Source organism: Orcinus orca, chromosome 21 (assembly GCF_937001465.1).
Source record: "Orcinus orca chromosome 21, mOrcOrc1.1, whole genome shotgun sequence".
Classification (NCBI taxonomy): Eukaryota; Metazoa; Chordata; class Mammalia; order Artiodactyla; family Delphinidae; genus Orcinus; species Orcinus orca.
This window is the reverse complement of record NC_064579.1, coordinates 2,335,581-2,359,789: the sequence shown is the minus strand read 5'-3', so window position 1 is coordinate 2,359,789 and position 24,209 is coordinate 2,335,581. Positions and strand designations below refer to the sequence as shown.

Sequence of the window (24,209 nt, the reverse complement as noted above, 5' to 3'; positions counted from 1 at the left end):
TTTTAGGATTATTCCATTCAGAATTCAGGTTCTGATGCACTTTTCCACCTGTATTCTGCTCTATTTGAGTGGAAGCTTAGCCAACCAAATGTTTTCTATTCCCCCTGCACCTTATCAACTAGCGATGACCGCCCTCGTTTTAAAGATTCCCCAGGCATGATACTGCTTATTACAGTATGTGAACCTGCTATAAGTACACAAGGAAATGGCGATAAAGTATCCTTCTCCTGGAATAACAGCATCATAAAATGTTGGAGCTGGAGACCTCTGCAAATATCTAATCCATCTAATCCCCGTGGCTCAGTCTGCAGAGAATAAAACATTTCCAGAGGGTTTGGGGCATGAGGAGATTTGTAAATCACGGCAGGTTGAGAACTAGAGCTGAGGCCTCGTGATCTTAAACTGGTTTTCTCCACTATCTCCAACTGCCTTGCAGTCCTTATACTTCAACTGATTAAAAAATTAACTAAATGGGTTTCCCTGGTGGCGCAGTGGTTGAGAGTCCACCTGCCGATGCAGGGGACACGGGTTCATGCCCCGGTCCGGGAAGATCCCACATGCCGTGGAGCGGCTGGGCCCGTGAGCCGTGGCCGCTGAGCCTGCGCGTCCCACAACGGGAGAGGCCACAACAGTGAGAGGCCCGCCTACCACACACACAAAAAAAATTTAATTAATTAACTAAATGGAGCGTAAATATAATTGGATCTGTCAATCATGCCTCACAAAATGATAGAGATACTTGAAAATCAGAATGTTAACCTGGATTAAGATATTCTTCTGTACACTCGCAGTTCGTTTTGTGATTTGTTGAAAATGTACAAGGGAAAACCCCACAATTTTAAGTATCTAAAAATGGAAATCATAAGAAAGTACAAATCCTGTAGCATCTCACACCTCACTCAGGCTCTGGTGAAGCTCAGAGACAGGCCCTTGACGGTGCCCTTGGCCACTGGGAGGTGGCCCCTGAAGATGTCCAGGAAACAGGCTTCATCTCTACTGACCCACAAATACTTCAGTCAGAAGGGGCCAATGAGGTTCAAAGAGCAACTGGGGTCTCTTCTGGGGTCAACAGAAAAAATAAAATCCAACACTTGTTTACGGAAGCAAACTGGAACACCAAAACCAGCAGCATATTTAAAGGCAGTTAATCTGACATTTTGACAACCCAAGCCGTGATTAACCAGCGATTCCATACATCTCCAGGTAGCAACGAACAACCCATCGAAGGGGCATCAAAATGATCATTCTACGTAAACCCTTTGTCTATAACCAGTGTACTGCACGAACCTGATTATCCTGCTTAGCAGTTCCTAGCACACGCCAGCCAACTGAGACTTTTCTATTGCAAAAGGACTAGCTAGGTTCTTCTGGTCCTCGAATATGGTCAAAGCCACTAACACTAGTTTCCGAGATTAGACTCTCCTTGTTACCATCCTTCCAGGGCCTGTCCCTCTTCAGCGCAGTTCAGCTCGGCTCACACACAGAGAATGTGCTCAAGTTTCAAGGTTATCTACGCCCTCTTCCTTTGTTAAAACACTTTTCTTAAAAAAGCATAAAAGTAATATAATCGTATTATAGCAAGTTTATGTAAGAGGAGTGGACAATTACCCACTACTAGTGGGTTGCCCCAAAACACCACTATTGTCATGTTTATATATTCCTTTCTACTATTTTTTATAAATATACCTTTATTTGTAAACAATAGGGTACATTACTATTTCCTTTCTTTAAGAAAATAAGCATCTTCCCATAGTGCTCACAGACTTCCTGAGTATCATGTAAAATGGTACACCCTATAGGTGGATGTACCTTTATTTAAACATTTCCAATTTGCCTCTAATTTTTCCCTATTAGAAATAATTTCATGATTAATATACTCATTCATATAGCTTATATTTAGGCTTTAAAAAATAATATTCCCTGAAATGGATTATTAGTTACAGGGGGCATCTTAAAAATATCTTGAAATAATGTGGAAACTTAGAGAAAATCTGTAAGAACTCTCATACACCCCTTATGCAAATTCACCAATTTTTAATATTTTGCCACAATCATGAAGAAACATTTTAATACCACTGAAATATCCTGTTCCTCACCAACTGCCCGCGCCCACCCCCCCAACTTCTGCTAAAGATTTAGCAATCCAAGCTTTATTACAGGGGTTGCAAAGTGGTGATTTACCAACTCCCTTCCCATGTTATCAGATGGAATGTTACTTTGAGAAAGAACTCTTTCCTCTCCTAATGCATTTTAGGATCTTGATACCTACTGCCAAATCAGTTGTAAATGTACAAGGGCATCCCTAATCTGTGAATTTCAGCACACTATAACAATCCTGTGAATTGTTCTCTTTTTGCTAATCAATCGACAAAACGTGTTACTGTTGCTTTTATTTGCATATCTTTAGTTACTACTAAGGCTGAACTTTATCTATATATCCAATTTTACTCCCTCTAGTCTTTAGATATAAAAATTGTCCTTTCCATAAAGATGCAAAACATGACACCAAAATATAAAACATGGGAGGTGGGGGAGGAGTAAAAAAACGTAGAGCTCTTAGAATGTGTTGGAACTTTAATGACTATCAGTTTAAAACAAGTAGATATAGGTTGATGTATATGAACTACATGACAACCACAAATCAAACTTATAACAGATGCACAAAAAGCAAAGAGAAAGGAACTCAAGCATAACACTAAGGAAAAGCATCAAACTATAAGGGAAGAGACTAAAAGAGGAAGAAAAGAACAAATGAACTACAAAAACAACCAGAAAACAAATAAAGTGGCAATAAGTACATACCTATCAATGATCACTTTAAACATAAATGGACTAAATGCTTCAATCAAAAGACACAGGGCGGCTGAATAGATTAAAAAACAAGACCCATCTACATGCTGCCTACAAGAGACTCACTTCAGAGCTAAAGACACCCATAGACTGAAACTGAAGGGATGAAAAAAGGTATTCCATGCAAATGGAAATGAAAAGAAAGCTGGGGTAGCAATACTCATATCAGACAAAATAGACTTTAAAACACAGTCTATAACAAAAGATAACAAAGGGCATTATATAATGATAAGAGGGTCAATCCAAGAAGAGGATATAACATTTAGAGACATATGCACCTAACGTAGGAACACTTAAATATATAAAGAAAATATTAACAGACATAAAGGGAGAAACTGACAATAATACAATAACAGCGGGGGACTTTAATTCCCCACTTACATCAATGGATAGATTGATCATCCAGACAAAAATTAGAAAGGAAACACTGGTCTTAAATGAACATTAGATCAGATGATCATCTACAGAACATTCCATCCAAAACCTGCAGTATATACATTCTTTTTAAGTGCACGTGGAACCTTCTCCAGGATGGATCACACAAAACTAGTCTCAATAAATTTAAGAAGATTAAAATTATATCAAGCATCTTTTTCAACCACAACAGTATGAAACTAGAAATCAATTACAGGAAAAAAAAATGGAAAAAACACAAAACAACAAAAGACTAAACAACCTGCTACTGAAAAACCAATGGGTCAATGAAGAAATCAAAGAGGAAATAAAGAGATACCTTGACAGAGAAATGAAAGTGAAAACACAACTGTCCAAAATCTGTGGAATGAAGCAAAAGTAGTTCTAAGAGGGAAGTTTATAGTGATACAGGCTTACCTCAAGAAACAAGAAAAATCTCAAATAAACAACCTAACTTTCCATCTAAAGGAATTAGAAAAGGAAGAACAAAGCCCAAAGTAGCAGAAATAAGGAATAATAAAGATCAGAGAGGGAATAGAGACCAAAAAAAAAAAAAAAATAGAAAAGATCAGTGAAATCAGAGATGTTTTTCTTCCAAAAATAACCTGACAAACCTTTATCCAGACTCATGATAAAAAGAGAGAGGGCACAAATAAAGAAAATTAGAAATGAAAGAGAAGTTGCAACCAATATCAAACAAGCATAAGAGACAACTACAAACAGTTATATGCCAACAAACTGGACAACTTAGAAGAAATGGATAAATTCCCAGGCACATACAATCTTCTAAGACTGAGTCAGGAATAAAAGATCTGAACAATAACAATAACTAGTTTTGAAACTGAATCCATAATCAAAAGACTCCCAATAAACAGAAGTCCAGGACCAGATGGCTTGACAGAGGAATTCTACCAAACGTTTAAATAATTACCTGTCCTTCTCAAACTATTCCAAAAAATTGAAGAGGAGAGAACACTTCCAAACCCGTTTTACGAGGCCAGTATTACCCGGATATCAAAACCAGACAAAGATGCTACAAAAAAGGAAAATTACAGGACAATATCCTTGATAAACACAGATGCAAAACTCAACAAAACATTAGCAAACTGAATTCAACAATACATAAAAAAGATAATACACCATGATCAAGTGGGATTTATTCCTGGGATGCAAGGATAGTTTAATGTCCACAAATTAATCAACATGATACACCTCATTAACAAAATGAAGGATAAAAATCACATGATCACCTCAATAGATGCAGAAAAAGCATTTAACAAAATTCCACATCCTTCTATGATAAAAAAATCTCAACAAAGTTGGTATGGAGGGAACATATCTCAACATAATAAAGGCATTTATGATAAACCCACAGCTAACATCATACTCAATGGTGAAAAACTGAAAGCTTTTCCTCTAAGATCAGGAACAAGACAAGGATGTTCACTCTCATCACTTCTATTTAACATCGTATTGGAAATCCCAGCCACAGCAATCAAATAAAAAGAGAAAGAGAGAGAAATAAAAGGCATCCAATTGGAAAGGAAGAAGTAAAACTGTCACTGTTTGCAGATGACATGATCCTATATTTAGAAAACCCTAAGGACTTCACCAAAAAACTGTTAGAACTAATAAATGAGTTCAGTAAAGTTGCAAGATACAAGAGTAATATAAATAAATCTGTTGGATTTCCATACACTAATAATGAACTATCAGAAAGAGAAACTAAGAAGACAATCCCATTTATAGTCAAACCACAAAGGATAAAACACCTGTGAGTAAATTTAACCAAGCAGGTGAAAGATCTGTACTCTGAACACTAGAAGACACTGATGAAGGAAACTGGAGACAATACAAATAAATGGAAAGATATCTTGTGTTCATGGACTGGAAGAATAATATTGTTAAAATGTCAACACTACCCAAAGCAATCTACAGGTTTAATACAAAGCCTATCAAAATACCCATGACATTTTTCACAGAACTAGAACTAGAACTAGAACTAGAACAAACAGTCTTTTGTGTGGAACCACAAAAGATCCTGGATAGCCAAAGCAATCTTGAGAAAAGAGAACAAAGCTGGAGGTATCATGCGCCTTGACTTCAGACTACACTATAAAGCTACAGTAATCAAAATAGTATGTTACTGCACAAGAACAGACAAACAGTTCAATGGAACAGAAGAGAGAGCCCAGAAATAAACTCACGCACTTATGGTCAATTAATCTATGACAAAGGAGGCAAGAATATACAATGGGGAAAAAACAATCTCTTCAATAAGTGGTGCTGGGAAAACTGGACAGCTACATGTAAAATAATGAAATTAGAACATCTTCTTACACCATATACAAAAACTCAAAATGGGTTAAAGACCTAAATGCAAGACATGACGCCATAAAACTCCTAGAAGAAAACAAAGGCAGTATGGTCTCTGACATTGGTCTTAGCAATATTTTTTTGGATACGTCTCCTCAGGCAAGGGAAACAAAAGCAAAAATAAACAAACAGGACCTAATCAAACTAAAAAGCTTTTGCACAGTGAATGAAACCATCAACAAAATGAAAAGGCAACCCACTTAATGGGAGAAGATATTTGCAAATGATATGTCCAATAAGGGGGGAATATCCAAATATATAAACAATTCATACAACTCAATATAAAAAAAGAAACAACCCGATTAAAAAATGGGCAGAGAACCTAAATAGGCATTTTTTCAAAAAGACGTATAGATGGCCAGCAGGCACATGAAAAGCTGCTCGACGTCACTCATCATTGGGGAAATGCAAATCAAAACCACAATGAGACATCACCTCACACCTGTCAGAATGGCTATCAACAAAAAGACCACAAATAACAAATGTTGGCAAGGATGTGGAGAAAAGGGAACCCTGGTACACTGTTGGTGGAAATGTAAACTGGTGCAGCTACTATGGAAACCAGTATGGCGGTTCCTTAAAAAATTGGAAATAGAACTACTATATAATCCAGCAATTCCATTCATGGGTATTTCTCCGAAGAAAATGAAAACACTAACTTGAAAAGATATGTGCACCCAATATTCACAGCAACATTATTTACATACAAGAGCCATGATATGGAAGCAACGTAAGTGTCCATCAACAGATGAATGGATAAAGGAGAAGTACTGTGGCACAAGGGAATATTATTCAGCCATAAAAAGGAATGAAACGCTGCCATGTGCAACAACATGGATGAATCTGGAGAGTATTATGCTGTGTGACATAAGTCAGAGAGACACAAATACTGTATGTTTTTACTTATATGTGGAATCTAAAAAATAAGACAAATAAATATAACAAAACAGAAAGAGACTCACAGAATCAGAGAACAAACTAGTGGTTACCAGAAGGGACAGGGGTGGGGAGAAGGGTAAGAGATGAAGGGGATGAAAAGGTACAAACCACTAGGTACAAAATAAATAAGTTATAAGGGTATAATATACAGCACAGGGAATATAATCAATATTTTATAATAACTTTGTATGGAGTATCATCTATAAAAATATTAAATTACTATGTTGTACACCTGGAACTACTATATTGTAAGTCAACTATAATTCAATTTAATAAACACCAGCTAAAATAACATCATGATAACATAAAAAAGTCTCTTCATGTATTTTGCCCATTTACATATTGGAATCTAAATGTGTCTCTTATTTGTTTATGTGGTGTTTAAATAAATTTTTTTTTTTTTTTTTTTTTGCGGTATGCGGGCCTCTCACTGTTGTGGCCTCTCCCGTTGTGGGACGCGCAGGCTCAGCGGCCATGGCTCACGGGCCCAGCCGCTCCGCGGCATGTGGGATCTTCCCGGACCGGGGCACGAACCCGTGTCCCCTGCATCGGCAGGCGGACTCTCAACCACTGCGCCACCAGGGAAGCCCTAAATAAATATTAACTCTGATATTTAATGCAAATACCTTCTCAATCCAGTATTTTGCTTTCACTTTTAAGTTTCTAATTTCATGCAATATAATACGCTACGCTTTTCTTCTGTGACTTATCCTTAGCTTGAATATTTGATAAATTCTCATTTATTTTAAATTTTCTAAAATAAAATTCTATTTTATTCTAAATTTTAAAATAGTTTAAAAACATCAAGCCATCAGATATATGTTCGCGTATTTTGAGAACTGTGGGTCTACTTTTATTTTTCTAGGGTGATAGCCAGTTACTCAACTTCAATTATTGGTTAAAATTTTCCTGCCCCAAACTATATGCTCATATATACTAGGTTCTATCTCTGGTCTATCTACTTTTTTATACAAGTGTCTAATTTTTTATTATTGTGGTAAAATACATAATGCAAAATTTATCATTTTAACAATTTTTAAGTATACAATTTAGTGGCATATAGATCCTCAATGTTTGGCAGCCATCACCACCATTTATCTGCAGAACTTTTTTGTCATCCCAAACTGAAACTCTCTGCCCATCAGCCCTCCTTCTCCCCACCCTCCTGCCTCCTGTTTCCTTATAGCAGACTTCCTATCTGCTGAGGCTACTCCCTCTTCATCGCTTTTCTCTGTAGATCATTTTATATTCTTGCTAATTTAACCCACCAAATTAACTTTAGCCTTATTTTGGAAAGTTATGAGAAAAACTTGGTTGGGCTAGTGTTTGAGGACTTTCCCACCCAATGACACAGTGTGTCTCACATTCAGGTTTTCTTTTACCTCTGAGCAAAGCTTTGTGCCTTTTTCATGTACATCATTCACTTTACTAGGGTTTTCAAATGTCTTTTTGGCATGTATTTCAACAGATGACCGTACGTTGTTTTCTAATGGATCGCTGCGCTGTGTGTTATTGAAGACGTCTGTAAACACCCATTTGTTGAGCCCTGTGAGGGGCCAGCCCTGCACAGGCACCAGCCCTGCCCTGTTCGGAGCCTGCATTCTGATAATCCAGATCAATGTGGTCCTGCTGAAATGTTCTTTCATGATATTGTTGATGTCATTTACTAGCATCTTAAAGTTTTAAAATCAACATTCATATGTAAACACAGCTTTCATTGTTTGTGATGTTTTTAATCAGGTTTCGGTGTTAGGGTTATTCAGTATATGTTTTATAGACCAAACTGGAGAGTTTCCTGTTTTATTTTGTTTTTTTCTCCTACATTATGGAAAGTTCATATAATGTGAGAATTATCTATTCTTTTAAGATGGAAAAGATTAGCCAGTGAATCCATCTACAACTGGAGTCAGCAGTGGCCTCCTCCTTTTTGCCTTTTCAGGTGAGAAGAATTGTTTTTGGAGAACTTCCTTAATTTCTTCCTATTGCTCTGGTCAGGGTTTCCACTTTTTTTCTACTTTTTGTATCACATTTATTTGTCATGTATATTTTTGCAAAAAATAATTCATTTTACAGAGGTTTTCAAATCCTTAGCATACAGCTATATGGTTTTATATTTTAAAATTCTCTCCCAAATCTGTTATGATGACTTTCTTCTTTCTAACTTAATTCCCCTCCCTTCCTTTTCTAAGAATTTGATGTTATTTTGTTAGTAAACACTTTCCTCTCCCCTTCTCCTTCACTAGTTTTGTTTTAAAATTTATTTTGCTTTAATATCCTTCTTGCTGTTTCCTGAGAATTTTTATTGTTCTGAACTTTTTATAAAATACTAATCTGAATGTTTGGTTCTTTTATTTTCCCTTTGCTCAATTAAAGCATGTAAATATATGAATTTTTATCTGAGCATAAGTTTCCTATGTATACACACACGGACACACAATTTGTTTTTTTCTCTTTTCCAAGAAATCTATGATTATAGTTTTTAAACTCCTTGATTCAACTGTTAAAAAGAGCATTTTAAAATGTCCAAGGGGATGCTTCCTTTTTTCAACATATATTTTTAGTTTAATTTATTTGGGATTACAGATTGTGTAGAATATCTGTTCTTATTTTATAAATTTAGTTGTGATTTTTATCATGGTCTTCTGAATTTATGACTAATTTTTATAAACGTTTCATGATACTTGACAAGAAGGCATAAAAATTTGATATATATTTATTAATTATACTGCTATAAATCAAATCCATTATATTCCTAAGTACTTCTGTCTTCTTCATTTGTCACAGACTTAGACACATTAATTTCTGAGTTCTAACAGCTTTTGCCTTATGTTTTTAGTTGTTATGTTATTTGGATCACAAGGGGCCCAGAGTCCCATGTCTTCACTACTGATGAGGTCTTTTGTTGATATAAGGTGGTATTCTTTGCTGCGTTCCGACTTGCCTCTTAATAAGTTGAGTGTGTTTCCAGATTAAGTCCATCACCAGGCACTAACAGCAACAGAATTACTGAGAAATAGGGGAACCAGACAGCGTCGATATTACGAGTCATCTAAGGTAGCCCTTTCATCTTCCAGATTAGAAACTGAAACCTAGGGGCTAGTGGTCCTATTGGTACTTACTTTTTAAATTGAAGTATAATTGATTTACAATGTTGTATTAGTTTCGGGTGTACAGTAAAATTATTCAGCCATATATATATATTTTTTCAGATTCTTTTCCATTATAGGTTATTACAAGATATTGAGTATAGTTCCCTGTGCTATACAGTAAATCCTCGTTGTTTATCTATTTTACATACAGCAGTGTGTATCTGTTAATCCCATACCCCTAATTTATCCCTCTTCCTCCGTTACCCCTTTGGTAACCATAAGTTTGTTTTTTATGTCTGTGAGTCTGTTCCTGATTTGTAAATGAGATCATTTGTATCATTTTTTAGATTCCACATATAAGTGATATCATACAGCATTTGTCTTTCTCTGTCTGACTTACTTCACTGAGTATGATCATTTCTAGATCCATCCATGTTGCTGCAAATGGCATGATTTCATTCTTTTTTTATAAGCCTTTCACATTTAGCGGTGCTTGTTTACAGACACACTGGGTGGAGTTTTCAGGCTGTGTGTAAATGGAGAGCCCATCACTGTCTTGGTCACTGCGGTACCCTTGGTGCCCAGAGTGGGAATAAACAAGCTTTTCAGGAATGACAGGAATCTATGAACCTAGGAAAATCTGCAAGCCGCTTTTGCTTTGTTGAAGTTGTTGGTGGGTATATTTGTATACAGGGGGCCCATTGGAGATATTTTAGAATTCCTCAAGGTACTGGGCAGCCCTGGGTTACAAGGCCTCGGTTCCAGCCCTGGCCCACCCCGGGGGTCCTTAGGTAACTCCCTGAAACTCGCGGGGCCTGTTTCCTCTTCCTTCATCTTTAAGGTTCCTTGTGGCTCCAACAGCCCAGGTACTAGACAAGGAATTCCCTCTCCCACTGAGTTCTAGAGCACATGACAGTGGTTAATATCATCCGGAATTCACTCGAAGGCAATTGAGTCACTTCGACCACCTTATATTAGAAAAAAGAACTGAAACAACCGTGTCTTACGATTCCATGGAAACGATTTCTGCCTACTTCTGTCCCCCTGTCAAATCCTGGGCCCCTGGGCCTACAAACACGGTTCGTGGACGCACAACCTCAATGCAAAACCCACTGTGGAAACAACGAGAGAACCAGGGCATGTGGAAGGAGGGCAAGCTCCCGCCGGGCACGTGTGGAGCGGCCACGTCTGCGGGACGGGAGGCGATCCGAACCGCTGCCGGCGGTAAGGGCCGGGATTTGCCCCCGGGACACCCCGCCGTGACTCTTCCACCGACCGCGTGCCGAGCGCTGCCCGAGCTCCCCTCGGCCCCGGGTGACCGGGCAGGACGCGCGGGCGCCGGCCTACCTTGCAGTGCGTGGTGCTGACGGGCAGCCCGACGTTGGAGGCGGTGACCACGGTGAACGCTGAGGCCAGCTCGATGGTGAAGCCGCTGCGGAGGAGACAGGGGATGCGTCACGGGCGCCGCCGGTGGCTCGCCGGCCCTGGGTGCCCAGGCCTCACCAGGACGCTCCTTGGGTGGACTGCGTCCCACGGCATCAGCAGAACCAGGGACTGCGGCATGGCGGCAACATGGCACCAACGCTTGGCATGAGGCTGCTTGCGGCCCTAAGGAGCCTCGTTTTCCCGGTATGTTTCCAAAAACCACACCCTGTAGGAGCTGGGTCAGAAATTCCTGCTGAGCCGAAGACGGTGAATTGTCATGTCTAAAGTGGCGCAGGGAAAACTACGCTCTCATTTTTAAAATGTGTACGTATCATAAAGGAGTGAATTTTTTCTCAGATCACTAATTTTTCTTCAAATCAATCTTGTAAGAGAATCATTCATTAAAATGACTTTCAAGGGGGAAAAGATCTCTTACAATAGGTAGTTCCAAGTTTTATCTGTATTTGGAAAGTTCTCCTGTGAATTTGTTATTTAACCAATAGCTCTAAAGCAGTGGTCCCAACCTTTTTGGCACCAGGGTCCGGTTTGGTGGAAGACAATTTTTCCACAGGGTTCAGGCGGTAATGCGAGCCAGGGGGAGCCACGGGGAGCCACGGGGGGCGGCAGATGAAGCTTCACTGGCTGGCTCACCCTCGCCCGCCACTCACCTCTTGCTGTGTGGCCTGGTCCCTAACAGGCCACGGACCGCTGCCGGTCTGCGGACCAGGGGTTGGGAACCCCTGCTCTAGAGGATACACACTAGAAGGACCATAGGAAACAACGTGGGAGTCTCCAAACCCCACCCCAGGGCATGGGCACCCCGCCTGCCGGCTTAGCCCAGGAAGCAAAGGAAGGATGTAGAGTAAACCTTGAAGGGCAGCAGGGGACAGCTGCCTGCAGCCAGCAGGTGGAGCTGGTGAGCAGAGGATTTTCGGGAAAGGCAGGCCCAAGAGCCCTTTTCTCCCTCCTCGCCTGCTCTCTGGACCTCAGGCGGGGTAAGGGCAGTGGGAGTGTGGGAGGGGAACAGGGTGCGGGTGTGGCTGCAGGTGGATTCGCTTTTTCTCTTCCCCTCCTGCTTCTCCCTCCATTCCCATCCCTCCCACTCCCACCCTCATCTTGTGCCACCGCTGAGCAGTGCATGAGGGACGGGTGAGGATGGCGCACGGGGAGCCCGCTGCAGACCCGGCTGTGCAGAGAGCCGCGCTGGGACGTCCAGACACACCCACTCCGCGCCGCCCCGGCGGCTTACCTGGACGGCGTGATGGGGGTGAGGTCCTTCCCCATGGTCTGGATCACTCTTCTCCCCCAAACCCAGAGGCCTGTACAAATTCCAACCCCTCCGTAAAACAGCAGCCAGACGGGAGTCACTGCTTCTTGTAGGACCGCACCTTGTTCATAAATCAGCCACAGAGCTACCAGGGGACCAATGGCATTACTGGGAGGAAAAAAGAGGTTAATTGTACAAACATCGTACATGCATACAGATGACGCTGTACATGACATGCAGGGACTTCTCTTCTTGAGAACAGCCCATCTGTCGCATTTGGGGCTTGCCTATGTAATCTACAGGTGATAAAAATGATTTAGTAACTTGCTTGGTTGTGGTTTAAAAAAACAGAAAGTTTACCATCTTGACTATTTTTAAGTGTACAGTTCAGTAGTGTGAAGGATATTCACACTGTTGTGACACAGGCCTCCAGAACTTTTCATCGTGGAAATCTGAAACTCTGTACTCATTAAATAAGAATTCCCTTTGCCCCTGCCCCACCCCCGGTAACAACCGTTTAACTTCATCTCTGAGTTGGAGTAGCTCTGCGAGGTTTCTCCTTAAGTGCAAGTGTATGGTATTTGTCTTTTTGTGGCTAGTTTATTTCACTTAGCATAATGCCTTCAAGATTCATCCATGTTGGAGCATATAACAGAATTTCCGTCCTTTTTTTTTTTTTTGCGGTACGCGGGCCTCTCACTGTTGTGGCCTCTCCCGTTGCGGAGCACGGGCTCCGGATGCGCAGGCTCAGCGGCCATGGCTCACGGGCCCAGGCGCTCCGCGGCATGTGGGATCTTCCCGGACCGGGGCACGAACCCGTGTGCCCTGCATCAGCAGGCGGACTCTCAACCACTGCGCCACCAGGGAAGCTCCTCCATCCTTTTTAAGGTGGAATATTCCACTGTGTGTGTATGTGTATACATACGCACACACACACATACACACACACACACACACACACACACCATATCTTGTTTAGCCATTCATCTGTTGATGGACACTGGGGTTGCCTCCACGTCTTGGCTATTGTGAATAGTGCTGCTGTGAACACGGGTGTGAAAATGTCTCTTTGAGACCCTGCTTTCCATTCTTTTGGGTATATGCCCAGTAGTGGGATTGCTGGGTCATATGGTAATTCTATTTTTAATTTTTTGAGGAATCTTCAGACTTTTCCACAGTGGTTACACCATTTTATATTCCCACCAACAGTGCACAAGAGTTCCAATTTCTCACATCCTTGCCAACACTTATTTTGTTTTTAGAGTAGCCATCTTAATGGTTGTGTGATTTGTTAATTTTTTTTTTTCTGGCTGTGATGGGTCTTTGTTGCTGTGCACGGGTTTTCCCTAGTTGCGGTGAGTGGGGGCTACTCTTTGCTGCAGTGTGTGGGCTTCTCATTGCGGTGGCTTTCCTTGTTGCGGAGCATGGGCTCTAGGCGCATGGGCTTCAGTAGTTGCAGCACACAGGCTCAGAAGTTGCGGCACGCGGGCCCTAGAGCGCGCAGGCTTCAGTAGTTGTGGCATGTGGGCTCTAGGGCACACAGGCTTCAGTAGTCGTGGCACGTAGGCTCAGTAGTTGTGGCTCACGGGCTCTAGAACACAGGCTCAGTAGTTGTGGTGCAAGGGCTTAGTTGCTCTGCGGCATGTGGGATCTTCCCGGACCAGGGATCGAACCCATGTCCCCTGCATTGGCAGGCGGATTCTTAACCACTGCACCACCGGGGAAGTCCCTAATTTTTTTAAAGTACTGAAAAATCACAAGAAGTGGATACAAATTCTTTTTTTTCTTCCTTTCTTTCTCTATTTCTTTCCATTTTCACTGCCAGCACAGCTACTAAGATTAGCTACCAATTTGGGGCAGCTGTGCCAGCCTCCCCACTATGGGATCACAAACATTATTGCTAATCATTAGTTCTCAGGCCCACCCCTTAAACTGGCTATTGTCACTCCCATTTTACTGATGAGAAAACAGATGCCAAAGTCATGTCCCTAGCAGGAAGCAGAACTGGGATGTGAGCTGAGGACTCACTCAGGTGCTCACCCCTCCCCCAGGCCCCCTCTCGTCACTCAGGCCCTTGGCAGGCAGGCACTGACTTTCCTGGGGGGTGCCACAGCTTTTTTTCTTTTTTAAATTAAGACTTTATTTCTTTAGAGCAGTTGAAGATTCATAGCAAAACTGAGGGGAAGGTACAGAGGTTTCCCATATACCCTCTGGTCCACACATGCATAGCCTCCCATCATCAACATCCCCACGAGAGTGGAACGTTTGTTACAACCGATGAACCCATACTGACACATCAGAATCATCTGAAGCCCATCGTTTACAGTAGCGTTCACTCTTGGTGTGGTACATTCTATGGGTTTAGACAAATGTATAATAAATGACATGTATCCATCATTAGGGTATCATACAGAGAATTTTCACTGCCCTAAAAATCCTCTGTGCTCTACCTATTCATCCCTCCTTCCCACCCCAACCCCGGATCTTCTGTCTCCATAGTTTTGCCTTTTCCAGAAAGTCATATAGTTGGAATCATACAGTATGCAGCTTTTCATATTGGCTTCTTTCATTCAGTAATATGCATTTAAGGTTCCTGCATGTAATTTCATGGCTTGATAACTCATTTTAGTGCTGAATAGCATTGTGTAAATGTACCAGTTTTTATCAATCCACCTACTGAAGGACATCTTGGTTGCTATGTTTTGGCAATTTTGCATAAAGCTGCTATAAACATCCATGTACAGGTTTTTGTGTGGATATAAGCTTATCAGGATAAATACCAAGGAGCACGACTACTGGATGGTACAATAAGAGTATGCTTAGTTTTGTAAGAAACTGTCCCACTGTCTTCCAAAGCAGCTGTACCATTTTGTATTCTCACCAGAAATGAATGAGAGTTCCTGTTTCTCCACATCCTTGCCAGCACTTGGTGTTGTCAGATCAGTTGACTGTCATATTTATGTGGGTCTATTTCTGGGCTCTCTATTCTGTTTCATTGATTTATCTGTCTGTTCTTTCACCAATACCATACTGTCTTGTTACTGCAGCTTTACTAGCAAGCTTGAATTCGGGTAGTATCAGTCCTTCAAGTTTGTTCTCCTTCAATTTTGCATTGGCTATTCTGGTTTTTTTGCCTCTCCATATAAACTTTAGAATCAGTTTATCAGTATCCACAAAATAACTTTCTGAGGTTTTGATTGGGATTGCATTGAATCTATAGATCAAGATGTGAAGAACGGACATCTTGGCAATATTGATTCTTCTTATCCTTGAACATGGAAAATCTCTCCATTTATTCCATTCTTTGATTTCATCCATCAGTTTTACAGTTTTCCGCATATAGATCCTGTACACATTTTGTTAGATGTATCCCTAAGTATTTCAAGGTGCCAGTGTACATGGTACTATTGTGTTTTTGAATTTCAAACTCCACCTGTTCTCTGCTAATATGTAGGAAGTGATTGATTTTTGTATATTAACCTGTATCCTGCGTCCTTGTTATAATTGCTTATTAGTTCCAGGAGTTTTTTTTTTTTTTTGGTCAGTTCTTTCAGATTTTCTACATAGATGGTCATGTCATCTTCAAACAAAGACAGTTTTATTTCTTCTTTCCTAATCTGTATACGTTTATCTCCCTTTCTTGTCCTAGTGCATTAGCTAGAACTTTCAGTACAGTTTTGAAAAGCAGTGCTGAAAGGGGACATCTATGCCTTGTTCCTGATCTTAGTGGAAAAGCTTTGAGTTTCTCACCATTAAGTATGATATTAGCTGTAGTTTTTTTGTATTTTTTATCAAGTTGAGGAGTTCCCCTCTATTCCTAGTTTACTAAGAGTTTTTATCACGAATAGGTATTGGATTTTGTTAAATGCTTTCTTCTGCATCTATTGATATGATCATGTGACTTTTTCTTTTTAGCCTATTGACATGATGGATTACATTAACTAATTTTCGAATGTTGAACCAGTCTTGCATACCTCAGAGAAAGCTCATTGGTCATGCTGCATAATTCTCTTTATACATTGTTGGATTCAATTTGCTAATCGTTTGTTGAGTTTTTTCTTCAGCGAAGTTCATAAGAAACACAGGTCTATAGTTTTCTTATAATGTCTTTCACTGGTTTTGGTACTAGGGTAATGCTGGCCTTACAGAATGAGTTAGGAAGTATTCCTTTTGCTTCTATCCTCTGAAAGAAATTTGTAGACAAGTATAATTTCTTCCTTAGATATTTGGCAGAATTCATCAGTGAACCTATCTGGGCCTGGTGCTTTCTGTTTTGAAAGGTTATTAATTATTGATTCAATGTCCTTAATAGATATAGGCCCATCAGATAGTCTATTTCTTCTTGTGTGAGTTTGGGCAGTTCTGTCTTTCAACGAATTGGTCCATTTCACCTAGGTTATCAAATTGGTTATTCACAGTATTCCTTTTATAGTATTTTGTAGTATTATCCTTTTAATGTCCATAGGATCTATAGTGATGTCCTTCTTCCCTTTCTGATATTAGCAATTTGTGTTCTCTCTTTTTCTCTGAGTTAGCCTGGCTAGAAGCTTATCAACTTCATTAATATTTTCAAAGAATCAGCTTTTTGTTTCATTGATTTTCTCTATTAGTTTCCTGACTTCAATTTCATTTATTTCTGCTCTAATTCTTATTATTTGTTTACTTCTGCTTACCTTGGATTTAATTTGCTCTTCTTTTCCTATTTTTCTAGGCTGGAAACTTAGATTGATTTTATTATTATTTATATTATTATTTATTATTTACTGATTTTATATCTTCCTTCTTTCCTAATATATGAATTCAATGCAATTTGAACCAGTCTTGCATACCTCAGAGAAAGCTCACTTGGTCATGCTGGATAATTCTCATTATACATTGTTGGATTCAATTTGCTAATAGTTTGTTGATCCACCTGCCAACGCAGGGGACACAGGTTCGATCCCTGGTCCAGGAAGATCCCACATGCGACGGAGCAACTAAGCCCACGCACCACAACTCCTGAGCCTGCACTCTAGAGCCCACGAGCCACAACTACTGAAGCCCACGTGCTGCAACTACTGAAGCCCACATGCCTAGAGCCCATGCTCTGCAACAAGAGAAGCCACCATAATGAGAAGCCCGTTTACTGCAACGGGAGTAGCCCCCGCTCGCCACAACTAGAGAAAGTCCGTGTGCAGCAATTCAATTCAATTTTCTTCTAAGCACTGTTTTTGCTGCTTCCCACAAATTTTGATGTGCTTTCATTTTCATTTAGTTCAAATATTTGAAAATTCCTCTTGATATTCCTTCTTTGATCCAAGTGTTATTTAGAAGTGTGTTGTTTTTTGTTTTTGTTTTTGTGGTACGCGGGCCTCTCCCGTTGCGGAGCACAGGCCCCGGACGCGCAGGCTCCGCGGCCATGGCTCACGGGCCCAGCTGCTCCGCGGCATGTGGGATCTTCCCGGACCGGGGCACGAACCCGTGTCCCCTGCATCGGCAGGTGGACTCTCAACCACTGCACCACCAGGGAAGCCCTGTTACAGTGTTTTGATCTCCAGTGTTCTTTTTGGTTCTTTCTTAGGATTTCCTTCTCTCTGCTTACCTTGCTCACCTAATGGATGCCTACTTTATCCATCAGAGACCTCAGCCTATGAATCGTAGCTGTTTTCAATTCCTCATCTGATAATTGCAACATCCCAGCCATGTCTGGTTCTGAATTTTGCTCTGTCTCTTCCAATTGTGTTTTTTGCCTTTTGGTATGCCTTGTAAATTTTTCTTGATAACCAGACATGATCTCCTGGGTAGAAGGAACTGCTGTAAATAGGCCTTTAGTGATGTGGTGGGAGGTCTGGGGATGGAGAAGCCTTCTGTAGTCCTTTGATGAGGTCTCGGTCTCTCAGTGAGCCTGTCCCTCTGGACTGTGAACTTCACAAGTGTTTCTCAGTTTCTGCTTCCCCCTTAAGTGGGACAGGATGGCTCGAGGTGGGTGCTTCCCTTCGCCCAAGCGGAAGGCGAGGGAAGTCTGGAGTGTATTTCCCCTCCCCAGGTCAGTTAGGCTGTGGTAATCCCCCTGCAGGCGGGGCTCTGGTGACCTGGTTTCCCCTGGGAGCGGGCCTGGTTAAGCACACAGTTGCTCTCTTCTGTCAAATGCTTTCCCTCCCCCGACAGGAGCAGGAGGGGATTTCTCTTCCCTGATATTCACTGTGAGGACCTGGTACAGCTCTTGGACGTAAAACTCACAATATCATGGGGTCCCCCTACCATGGGTCCCCTGGAGCCTCTAACTCTCTACTTGTCCCCCCTGAACATCCAGGGTCCATCATTCCAGTCCAGGTTTCCCTGGTTCCATGGCAGCTTCCACTCCTGAGTCACTCTTCCAGGACTGTCTGTCCCTCCAGTCTTGGGGGCAGTGGTTTGTCCTGTGTCCTCCTCTCCTTTCTGGATCCAAGAAGAGTTGTTGATTTTTCAGTCCATTCGGTTTTCTCCTGTTGTTAGGGTAGAGTGACAACTTCCAGGCTCCCTATGGGCTTTCAACAGCCTCTGTAGCTCTCAGCCCACCCTCCACTCTGCAGACTGAGTCACGAAGAGCCAGCTCCCAAGCCCGCTTCTCTCCAGCTGTGTGACTCTGGGCAAGAAAGTCACATTTCTGAGCTTCAGATTCCCTGTCTTTGAAGGATACCACTTAGGACTGCAAAGGACTGCTCTGAGGAGGGTTAGGGTAAGTTACAAGTGGTTCAGCTCTGAGCCCTGGTACAGACTTGGTAACTTCTTCCTGAACGAACAGAAGCCCCCTCTTCACATCACACTATTATTTCTAAAACCTTGCTTTCATCAGACCATATCCCTGCTCAAAAGCCTCAAAAGCAGCCCCCAAACTGCAAACAGTTGCTCTAAACTCTGGTCACCTATAGCAGCTACCACCTAGACTCTTCCTCTGGCCTTTAAATGCTGTTTTGAGGTGTTCTGTTACTTTTCTACGTGTATGTCTTTCTTGTCTCCTTAACTGGAATTTAAACTCCTAAAGGACAGGGACCCAATTCATAACACTTTGACAGTACCAGGCTTTCAATAAAGAATTTGTGGATAAAGAGGAGGAAGTGGGCTGGTGGGGGAGGGCAGAAAAAAAATTATTAAGAGGAGACAGAACATGGTGCCCCCAATTAAATAACATGGCGACCCCTAGACGACACTGAGCAGAACATAAGATGTCCAGGCCTCTTCTCTGGCACAAAGACTTCTTTTAAAAAGAACAGAAACGCTGGTGCACGTGGGTAGACAGTGTAAAACAGAGTCATATAACTGAGCAAAAACACAAAAGCAACAACGGCATGTTTTCCTGATTTGGACAGAAACATTAGCCTGTGTGATAACTATAATAATAGTAAGAGTGAAAATGTAGGGATATTGATTATGGGAGAGCACTGTCTTGAGCTTGTTATATAAAGCATCTCACTTAATCTTCACAGAAATCCCATGTGGTTGGTACTAGCTTTACTCCCACTTCACAGATTGGGACACTGAGGCTTTGGGAAATTCAGTGACTGGTCCTGAGCTGCCCAGCCAGTGAGAGGGGGGTAGAGACTACACATTCGGGGCTTCCACGACCCGCCGACCTGAGCGTCTCCACGCTCTTGCTTGTGGCTCTTCCCGGAACCCCACCCCCACCCCCAAGGCATGTCCTGCCTCGGGCCCTCGCATCTGTTGTCCCCTCTTCCGGAATGTTCTCCTACAGACGAGCACACGGCTGCGCCCTCAGCCCCTGCAGGTGTCACTCGGCGAGCCCTCCTGACCCGAGCAGCCGTCCAACACGGCAGCCCTCCAGGGGTCCCACACCCCTTTCTACTCTTCTCTTCCCTTTAACGCGTGTCACCGTCTGGCACACTACAGGAGCTACTTATTCACAGGTGACCCTTGAACAACTCGGCGGAAATCCGGGTACTGCTCTCTCTGACTCAAAACCAAAAGGAACTGATTAATGACTCAGGCAGGGCAGGAAGCTGGAACGGCGTGGGCAGAGTCAGGGCTCAAATCCCACGTCTTCTGATAACGCGTGTTGTGATCTCCGATCCAACACAAACCTTCCCCCACACCTAGTTCATTTAAAGATCCGTGCAGTGAAGATGCGGGTGCTACACTCGTGGGGGAAAAGCCCATGTCGGTGGACCCGGGCAGTGCAGACCCGCGAGGTTCCAGGGTGGCCGTGTGTCTGCCGTGCGCCTTCCCCCCGCCCCGCCTGCGCGCCCTGGGCACTGACCTCACGTCGTTGCCGCCGTGCGCGAAGGAGCCGAAGCAGGCGGTGAGGACCTGCAGGAAGTGGAAGAGCAGGTGGACCTCGGCCGAGTCCTTCTCCTCCTTCTCGTCGTCCGCTGCGTCATCGCGTGGCGGCTCGGGCTCAGCCAGCGGGGTGGCCAGGCGCACCTCCACGCCGCCCTCCTCAGCCTCGATCTCGGCCTCGGCCACGGCGTTGCAGTAGCTGGAGTAGCTGTCGTAGCGCAGCCGCCGGCGGGAGTAGGCCACGGCGTCGGCCACCAGCTTCTCGCTGTCCTCGGGTGCGGGCGCGTCACCGCGGCGCGTGGCCAGGCCGGGCAGCCCGCAGATGGCCGCCGTGTAGCACGTGTAGCTGTTGTTGCGCCGCAGCAGCCGCGGGGCCCCGTCCGGCGCCGGCCGCTCGTCGCGGATGCGGTGCAGCAGGTCCTTGTAGAGACCCGAGTCCTTGTGCACCGTGTGATACACGTGGCCGTCGCCGCGCGCTGGGCCGTCGAAGCCGAAGGTCCCGTTAGACACGGGCGACTTGGCGCCGTGTGTCATGGACAGCGCCCGGCCTGCAGGGGGACAAGGGGACAGACTGAGAGCCGAGGTCATCTGGGGAAGGCGGGGTGGCGGGTGCTTTTGCTTTTTCCCACGTGCTCCATTTTCTAACTTGACTATGAAGGCCCTGCAGTATGGTTCAAATAAAAAGGGAAACTTGGAAACATACAACAAAGGGTAAGTAAAACTAACATGGTAGTTAAAAAATGATGTTACGGTCTCTTAAAATGCGTCTTCCAGAAATCACGGTAGCATTCTCTCCTTTTCTAGGAACCAGTAAAAGGAGGATTCCCTGTAAGGAGCTCATTTTACAAAAAACTTCATATAAGAGGGACCCAACCCAGACCCCTGTGAGATACACGCTGTAGGTGCTCCTTAAAAACATGACACAAATGGACTCATCTATGAAACAGAAACAGAATCACAGACATAGAGAACAGACTGGTGGTTGCCAAGGGGGAGGGGCTGGGGGAGGGTTGGAGTGGGAGGCTGGGATTAGCAGATGTAAGCTATTACATAGAGAATGGATAAACAACGAGGTCCTACTGTATAGCACAGGGAACTATATTCAATATCCTGTGATAAACCACAATGGAAAAGAATATTTTAAAAAAAGAATGTATATATATGTATAACTGAGTCACTTTGCTGTAGAGCAGAAATTAACACAACACTGTAAATCAACTATACTTCAATTTTTTAAAAAGAGGCCAGTCTGGGCAGTCAAAGGCAGATCTGTCAGATCAGTGGGCAGTTTGTGTGCCTTCTTTGGCCAAGTCCCAAACGCAGCCTGGAAATCGGTACCAGTGCCCCTGCAGGGAGGTGGGCCAGGCAGACGCTGGTGCCTGCCCATCACTGTACAGAGATGCTGTGGGACAAAGGACCACCCCCCCAAGATGGTCCTGATGGTTTCTGTGATTCTCTAGTGGGACCCCCTCCCGTTCCAATGTCAGCTTTCACTCTGCGTCTTCCAGGAGGAAGTTGTTCGTATTAAGCTGGATAAACCGACCTTCCGATCTCCAGCAGTTAGGTGACTGCACGTGGAAGATGCAGGTGAGGCACTCAGAGGGGTGGTACGGGGGGTCTGGGTGCCGCTGGGAGACTGTAGGTAAATGGCTCTTGGAGGAAAATCACAGGACACGAGTAAGCCTGCTCTGCGACTGCCTGGTCCCTGAGGCCTCTTTAGCGCCTGGGTTTTCTCAAAGCAGAAACCGGGGGACACTTGTGTGCACTGGAGGCTCAGTGCCACACGCAGGCCGGCAGGCCCAGCGCCACCTCAGCCCCCGGGGGTCTTACCGTATGGTACGCGGGGGTGGTGTCCCCCTGTCGTGCTTTCTGAGGTCCCGGACGGCTCCGCGGCCGACCCGGTGAGGGGGACGGTGCTGTCGTCATGAGCCCTGGCACCCGGTAGCTCTTTAAATACTGGGGACTCCGCTTCCTGAATTTTGTTGAGGCTTTCATCAGAGACTCGCGATAAAGCACTTTCTTTTTGTAATTTGCCTAAAGAAAATAGAGGCATAACTGAAAATTTTGTCAGAGAATTCTTGTTACTGACAAATGAATATAAAAATAAATATTTATCTTGTTACGTACTTACTTTGGGAATGAAGAAAAAAGTTAGACAAAATAAAGTGGAGAGTTCAATCATCTGGGAAACACAGGCTAGAAAACTCAGCTATGGAGGGAAAGATGGAGGCTTAGGCCTGAGTTATCTCATCCAAGACCAACAAAAAAGACAGGATTAGATTGATTCCCAAGGTAAACATTCTGTAAATACTACAACCATCTAGACTGGCCTTCTATTTTCTTAAACTAACCTCAGAATCCCTGAAATGTTTATCCTTTTTGTCTTCAAAGATACTGTTATAGTCTGCTTGGTTTTCTTCTGTTCAATAAATGACTGCTCTCAGATTTCTTCAGGCCACCAAATCTTCGGAAACAAGTAAATCATTTTCCTCAAAAGGAACAGACAGGGCTTCCCTGGTGGCGCAGTGGTTGGGAGTCCGCCTGCCGATGCAGGGGACACGGGTTCGTGCCCCGGTCCGGGAGGATCCCACATGCTGTGGAGCAGCTGGGTCTGTGAGCCATGGCTGCTGAGCCTGCACGTCCGGAGCCTGTGCTCCGCAACGGGAGAGGCCACAACAGTGAGAGGCCCGTGTACCGAAAAAAAAAAAAAAAGAATGCTCTCCAGCTTTAAACTGCTTTTTAAAAATCCCTGGTTTCTTTTGAAAGTAAAGAATTTCGAAAAGTAAGTAGAATCTCTCTGTTCCTTTTTTTTTTTTTTTGCAGTACGTGGGCCTCTCACTGTTGTGGCCTCTCCCGCTGTGGAGCACGGGCTCCGGACACGCAGGCTCAGCGGCCATGGCTCACGGGCCCAGCCGCTCCGCGGCATGTGGGATCCTCCCGGACCGGGACACGAACCCGTGTCCCCTGCATCGGCAGGCAGACTCTCAACCATTGCGCCACCAGGGAAGCCCGAGAGCATTCTTTTTAATCAAATCTGGTGTGTGGTGCTGGTGATTTATGACCTTGTTTCCTCACCTGAGCGGATGTCTAAGCTCTTACCTACCCAACTGAAATGGAGACATTCTCGGTTCCTCTGCTGAACACACTCAGCATCACCTCTATTTCTATACTTACCTAGATAGTCAGATACAAGATAGATTTTTTAAAAACTAAATTTGTTATGTACTGCAAGGAACAAAAAAGTGTGCATACAGATCTCTGACCTCAAGTTGCTTACAATCTAGATGAGAAAAGATAATATTTGTAAAGATTATAATAACAATTTTTAAAAAACACTTTTTTTTGGCCTCACTGCGCGGCTTGTGGTATCTCAGTTCCCCAACCAGGGATTGAACCCATGCCCCCCTGCAGTGGAAGCGCGGAGTCCTAACCACTGGACCGCCAGGGATTTCCCAAAAAAACCTGTTAACACATGAAACAGGTATTATTATTTTCTCTCCTTTATAAACAGCAAACTGAGGCCCAGAGAGATTAAGTCATTTGCCGAAGGTCACATAGGTAGCAAAATGCAGTCGGTTTACACTCTGTCCACGCCC

The 24,209-nt window shown here is 43.3% G+C and overlaps 2 protein-coding genes across 9 annotated transcripts in view; both read right to left on the bottom strand.

The window, feature by feature from the left end:
• The window catches only part of SLC20A2 (solute carrier family 20 member 2), a 104,445-nt gene that overhangs the window by 1,716 nt on the left and 78,520 nt on the right, over positions 1–24,209 (bottom strand). For all 8 annotated transcript variants that reach the window (XM_033415402.2, XM_049704194.1, XM_033415404.2 and 5 more), the window contains 4 exons: positions 22,444–22,647; positions 20,594–21,161; positions 12,343–12,528; positions 11,016–11,100 (listed from right to left, as the gene is read on the bottom strand). In XM_033415402.2, coding sequence (XP_033271293.1) covers positions 11,016–11,100; positions 12,343–12,528; positions 20,594–21,161; positions 22,444–22,647 — 1,043 coding nt within the window. The remainder of the gene's footprint in view (positions 1–11,015; positions 11,101–12,342; positions 12,529–20,593; positions 21,162–22,443; positions 22,648–24,209) is intronic.
• Positions 1–24,209, bottom strand: part of PLAT (plasminogen activator, tissue type) — a 249,087-nt gene that overhangs the window by 212,355 nt on the left and 12,523 nt on the right. The gene's annotated exons all lie outside the window — the stretch shown is intronic.